This window comes from Aythya fuligula, chromosome 2 (genome assembly GCF_009819795.1).
Source record: "Aythya fuligula isolate bAytFul2 chromosome 2, bAytFul2.pri, whole genome shotgun sequence".
NCBI lineage: Eukaryota > Metazoa > Chordata > Aves > Anseriformes > Anatidae > Aythya > Aythya fuligula.
The window spans coordinates 60,977,619-60,984,022 of record NC_045560.1 but is presented as its reverse complement, the minus strand read 5'-3'; the positions used below and the strand labels follow the sequence as shown (position 1 = coordinate 60,984,022).

General features: G+C 39.2%; 1 protein-coding gene across 2 annotated transcripts; it reads left to right on the top strand.

The window, feature by feature from the left end:
* The first annotated feature begins 3,068 nt into the window (after nt 1–3,068).
* NEUROD6 (neuronal differentiation 6) lies at nt 3,069–5,733 on the top strand. 2 transcript variants are annotated; one of them, XM_032182503.1, is made up of 2 exons: nt 3,069–3,161; nt 4,569–5,733. In XM_032182503.1, exon 2 carries the CDS (start codon nt 4,590–4,592, stop codon nt 5,601–5,603), a length of 1,014 nt encoding a protein of 337 aa, XP_032038394.1. In that variant the 5' UTR covers nt 3,069–3,161; nt 4,569–4,589; the 3' UTR covers nt 5,604–5,733. The 2 variants fall into 2 exon arrangements, with proteins under 2 accessions (XP_032038394.1, XP_032038395.1); XM_032182504.1 differs by lacking the exon at nt 3,069–3,161 and adding an exon at nt 3,726–3,780.
* Nucleotides 5,734–6,404: the final 671 nt, after the last annotated feature.

Genomic DNA, 6,404 nt, shown 5'->3' with positions numbered 1-6,404 from the left:
TGGAGGTCTGATAATAACATACTGAAGTTATTGGAAGGCCTCCCATTGATTGCAGTGCAGTTTGGGTCAGTCCCCCCAGTGCACTGTGGAGGTTCTGCACTCCTTTGAACTCAATCTTATTTCAGTGGCTCTGTTAATGCTTAGCTCTGTTAAATGTATTTCATGCATTGTGATAGTATTGCATTTGGAAGAGAGTCACTTATAATTCAAAACTATACAGCTTGGACTCTGGAAAAAAATCATGGTATATGTTCAGCAACGTATTTGGTGTCATGTAGCCATTCTACGGAGTACATTTAACTGTGTTTTGTGTATTATTCTTAACATGCATTCACACTAGACAGCAAAGCAGCAGTTATGGGGTATGCTGTGAATGCATATTAACAGCAGTACACATTTGCATATCATGGATCCATAATACAAAATGTGTAGTAAAATCCTTATGAAAAGTTATTATGCATGCACAGTAGAGGCTTTTTAAACCTTGATATCTCAGCTATTTTGTTTCTCCACTATTTATTTGAAAATATTAAAAAGGTCAAATGATGGATTAAGAATCTGCAAAAATGTAATGTTACTACTACAGAGGGAATCCTCCAGCACAGTCTAATTCATTTATTTTGTTTTTAGTACCAGTATGAGCCGTTCAAAACTGTGTTTTACAATAACATTTGAGTAGTTAAAAAAAAAAAAATTCAGGAGAAATAAAAAGAGAAAGAGAAAATATTTTAATAAAAGCATTTTTTGGAGGTTGGGCGATATAAACTGGAAATTTTTACAGCCCTTCCCTTAACACAGAGACACTACAATGTCAACCTTTCCTTCAATTTCTTGTAATATTTTTAGTATGCATTGAAACAGGGTTCAGTTCCCCAGGACTTTGCATATTTAGATTATCGTGCATTGTATAATACTCTGAATATGCAAAATCCTTGAAAAGGTTGACAACCCTTAGGACCTTCCACAATATAAATCTTAATACATAAATTCCTATTGAAAATAATGGGATTCTACCCTCTCCTCTGTTACACAGACTATAATATTTGGGATCAAATGAAATGAATGTTATGAATAATACAGCTCTTGCTCCTTTTGAACAGTTGCCACTTAAGTTTTAAGATCTTTCTCACTGTAAATACATATGCTTTAAAAAATAAAAATAAAGAGGTCTGAGCTCTATAAAGAGGGAATGACCTGATATTCCTTGTTTCTCTTAAAAATATATATCTTTACATGCACACACATAAAAAGTTTAGAGGAGGGATTTTAGTTCAGTCAGGGACCATGAAATTATTGAACACATACACATAGATGTACCTAGCACACACATGCACACCTTGTTCTGCTGCTGCCTCTTTCTCTCTCTCTCTCTCCTTTTTTTTTTTTTTTTTTTTTTTTTTTTTTTAATTAAAAAAGAAAGTCCAGATTTAAATGAAACTTTGTGAAAACAAAATAATTGGATCGGGGCTGAGAACATTAAACCCAAGCTTGGGCCCAATGTGAATTAACGCAGATGAGATATAAACCCTTCAAAAACAGGATTTATAACAGAAACGCTGACACAGACCCATAACAATAGCAGCTCTGCCAGGGATTATTTTAATACTAAAAGCATACTTAGCCTCTCGCTTTTTAAAATAGAGATTACTTTGTTGCTAAAAGGCAGTGATACACAATAATAATAAAAGCAAACTTTCAAAAATTGTTTTCAAGATGACATGTTGTCCTCCTTGTAACTCCTGATATCGCTTATGTGTGATGTGCCCCTCCTAAGAAAACACCGCAAAACAACTAAAAAACAAACTAAGGTGGAGTTTGCCATAAGCTCCACGGCCGGGCTGAGCCGGGAGGCTTTGTCAGCTCAATTTAACAGTTTCTTGCCTGAGGGAAGAGGCAAAAGGGTTAAGGGAGCAAGAGCGGAGAGGCGAGGAGGAGATGCAGGCAGCTGACGGCCAGAGGGAGAAAGGAGATGGGAAAAGGGCACGAGGGAAGGAGCTGCGAAGGGGCACACGGAAGCACGGAGGGGAAGGACGGAGGAAGAGGCAGGACATGCTGCCAGCAATGAGACCTCGGGTTTGAGATTTCAGGGAAGCACTCACGACAGGGCCAGGCAGGCGGAGGGAACCCCGTGAGCACCCCAAATCCTCACCCACACCGTGGGCAGGAAGAGGGAGAGCAGGAGATCACTGGGGCTGCACAGCAAACCGTGCATTACCGGAAAGGGCAACATTTCTTCGATCCTCGCACTGTGACACAGGAACTCTCAGTTTTCTTCTAATGCCTCTTTTGGGGGGCAGACATCAAAAAATGCTGAAGGACATGAGGGGAGGATTTCTTAACAGCAGTAGGGGATTTGCTGCTGTTATCCTGTGTACTGGAGCAACACACTGCACAACAAAAATAAATACATAAATAGACAGATAGATGAAGAGAATAGAAGAAAGAAAACACACAGACACACTCACACACACAAAAAAACAAAACCACCAAAACAACAAAAAAAGCCCACACCCTGAAATTGCTCACTACAGCATCATACAAGAACTACTTTTTGTGACTGTGCTATAGCACCAGCATTGCATCCCGATTCCTGCCTTCCTTTTTTTTTTTTTTTTTCCTTTTCCTGGGTACCAGGTGCACCGGAGGGACTTCGATCAATACAAGACAGCACTTTTTGTATAAACAATACCGTATTAACAACTACAGGGCAGCCGTACCTGTAGGCAGGGATAGCACCAAATGTTGGCACATCTATCCGTGCAGCTAGGCTGCTAAAAAGAAGCAGCTCCAGTGGAAAAGCACCTACTGCATGTGCAACGCTGGTGCAGATTTTTTTTTTTTTTTTTTTTTTTTTTTCTATCAGTCTAACCTTCTGTGTTGATACATGAATGCTGGTACCCACTTAGAGGGATGCCAGATGATCAGTGCAGAATGAAGGTCCCAGGAGAAAGGCTCACGTGGTTTTCTCTGCCCCGTGACGTCACTAGCAGATGGCATGGGTACCAGCTCTGGCAGTTGGCATCAATGTCACTTTTTAGAGATCAATGAGATAGTGCAGATATACACAGATCTAGACTCCAGGAGACGATGCGACACTCAGACTGAAAAGATTTGGAAGGCAAAAAATGAAAACTGATTGTTGAATGAAATAAAAAGCTAAGGTAATACAAATAAAGATATATTTCAGTTGGTGCTGGGTGTGCATGCAAGTGTTTAAAGATACAGTATCATTGTCTTGTATTTTATGTATGCTATTTACTGTCTAATAACTCCTCCTAACATTTTATTCTTCTGATGCAATTGCATACTTTCGTTGGTGTTATGTAATGTTGCAAGTATGTAGACAATAGTGCTAGAATTAGTTTTTTACTGGGGTTTTTGTTTAGTTTTGTTCTATTAAGTCCCTGTATTCGTTTTGTTTGTCTCTTTGAGGATTGTGGGTCCAAGTGTTTGCTGCTCCCAAACTGAAAACAAAAGCAAAAATTATTGGAATGGGGAAATTATTTCCCCGTTTCAGCCTGGATTGTGAGCACACGTGCACGAATGCAGCCAGAGCCCACAGCCCGCTGCTGTCAGCCAGGGGCTGGGGGAGACGCCTGAGCCTTGCAGAACGTAAACACTGCTATAGCGTGCAGGGAAATTTTCTCCCCCCTCTAAATGATGGGGGAGGGAAAAAAAAAAAAAATAAAAGAGGAAATAAAAAAAAAAAAAAGCAAATAAGTTAAATCTAGTTAAGTATATAATACGATTTAGATTTTTTGCTGGGAAAAAGAAAAAAAGGTAGGGAGATTTTATTTCTTAATTCTGATCTGAATACGTTTAGGGTTCAATGCTTCCTGATTTTTGTCTAAGTATGAAATAAGTAATGTGTGATTTTCATAGAAATCATTAGAAAAAAAAAAAAAAAAAAAAAAAAAACTTCATTTTTGATTACTAGCTGAATAATTTGGGGGATGCTCCATTAATATATTTTCTCACCCACTGTAACTTATTGGAGTTTAATATCTTGAATCAAAAAGGAAGAAATGTGGAGGGACAAAAACTCTGAAATTTAAGTCTAAAAGGGATTTAAAAAATGTTTAACCATGAATTAGTAGAGATATGGCACTTTTCAATTTTAAGACTGTTCTTGTTCTTCCCATTTTTTCACCCAGGGGAATTTGGATTAATGAAATTTCTGTATTGCTTTATCATGTTTTGCATTTCTTTGAATTCCATGGTGGTGAGGGTTCGAAGGGCTTGTTTAAAAATAAGATAAATGAGCAGAAAGCTAATCATGCATTTTAAATATTGATTTCCTCTACTTATCTGTAAGAAATGTGGCTTTTTCTTGTGAGATCCTGAATGTTTCAAGTGATTTTAAAATTCTAGATAACACTTATTTTTTGATAAGCATTTGCAATTGACCTTTCATGAGAAAAATGTAGACTGTGCCTTTATACACACGCACACGCACTCCTATACATACAGCGTGCATTCAGACAAATTCAAGGTGCATGAGGATGTGTCTGTAAGTCGGCAAACTTTGTAAATGGAAATATTTAAATATTGTGCTGGCCCTCTTTCAGGTAACTTAAGATTATAGAACCATGCTAACACTACCGTTTGATGAGTCTGTTGTAATGCCAGAATCCCAGATGTGCAGAAAGTTTTCCAGAGAAAGCGATGACCAAAAGCAAATGAAGAACCCAGAAAGCTTTTCGAAGCAGATTGTACTCCGAGGAAAGAATATTAAAAGATCTCCTGGAGAAGACACAGAGAAAGAGGAGGAAGAGGAAGAGAGGGAAGAGGAGGATGAGAACGGCTTGCCCAGGCGAAGGGGTCTTCGGAAAAAAAAGACGAGCAAGATCAGGATGGAAAGGATCAAATTCAGGCGACAAGAAGCCAACGCGAGAGAGAGGAACCGGATGCACGGCCTTAACGATGCCCTGGACAATTTAAGGAAAGTGGTCCCTTGTTACTCTAAAACACAAAAACTGTCTAAAATAGAAACCTTAAGACTAGCCAAGAACTACATTTGGGCTCTTTCTGAAATCCTGCGAATTGGCAAGAGGCCTGACCTGCTCACCTTCGTCCAAAACTTGTGCAAGGGTCTGTCCCAGCCAACAACAAACTTGGTGGCGGGATGCCTGCAGCTGAATGCCCGAAGCTTTCTGATGGGCCAGGCGGGTGAAGGCGCCCATCACGCCCGCTCACCCTACTCCACCTTCTACCCCCCCTACCACAGCCCTGAGCTCGGCACCCCCCCAGGGCATGGGACTCTCGACAACTCCAAGTCCATGAAACCCTACAACTACTGCAGCGCGTACGAGTCCTTCTATGAGAGCACTTCCCCCGAGTGTGCCAGCCCACAGTTTGAAGGTCCCTTAAGTCCTCCCCCAATTAACTATAATGGGATATTTTCCCTGAAGCAAGAAGAAAGCTTGGACTATGGCAAAAATTACAATTACGGCATGCATTACTGTGCAGTGCCACCCAGGGGTCCCCTTGGGCAGAGCTCGATGTTCAGGTTGCCTACAGAGAGCCACTTCCCTTACGACTTACATCTGCGCAGCCAGTCTCTCACCATGCAAGATGAATTAAATGCAGTTTTTCATAATTAATGAGGAAAATGAAAATAAACAGTGGTCATTCACCTCCCCATCTAATTAAGAGTGAGCAGATGCTTGGGCACTGCGTAATTGGCACAACTCTATTTAACGTGTTTACTAGCTTCTAAAGTGTGTTTCAACTATTGTGGGGATTTTCTATGTATTAATAAATCCTTTTTCTGATAAGTATTTTTCCTTTCCTTTCTTTTTTTTTTTTTTTTTTTTTTGGGGGGGGGGGGGAGGGTCTGTAAACACTGTGAGATTGTTTCCTCCCAGAGTTTATTCCCCCTCCTCCTTTTATTTTTTCCTTTTTATTTCCCCATTTGCTTGATTTGTTGAGCAGTGTGTCTGAACAGTTCTGCTGAAATAAAAGCATACACACTGTGTAAAGTCAATGTCTATTTTGATTGTACAGTAATTATACAAATGCATGTTATTGAAATCAGATTAATAAAAATGATGTATTTATAATTGGTAGAAATTATATATTATGTATTTGAAGGAGAACTGGATTAAAAATATTCAGAACTTTAAAGAAATTATCTCAGAACTGAGATGGGCTTGCAATATGCAGAGGTGAGAGTGCAGCAATATTGAAAGCTATGCAAAAAAAAAAAAGCAACAAAAAAAAAAAAAAACAGTTTTTTCGGTTGTTGTTTTTGGGTAAGCTAACAAAAAGGCATTATTGTCACTGAGATTATTCAGCCTGACCTTTAGAGTGTCACTGTCAGGGGCCACATGCTAATATTTTAGAAGATGTTGTCAAAATTTTGCCTCAGTTATTTTGACCATATATATTCAGCACTTTTTTGT

What these genes read in the sequence shown, in the direction of transcription:
- NEUROD6 (XM_032182503.1), top strand. Translation starts at nt 4,590, where the DNA reads ATGCTAACACTACCGTTTGATGAGTCTGTTGTAATGCCAGAATCCCAG.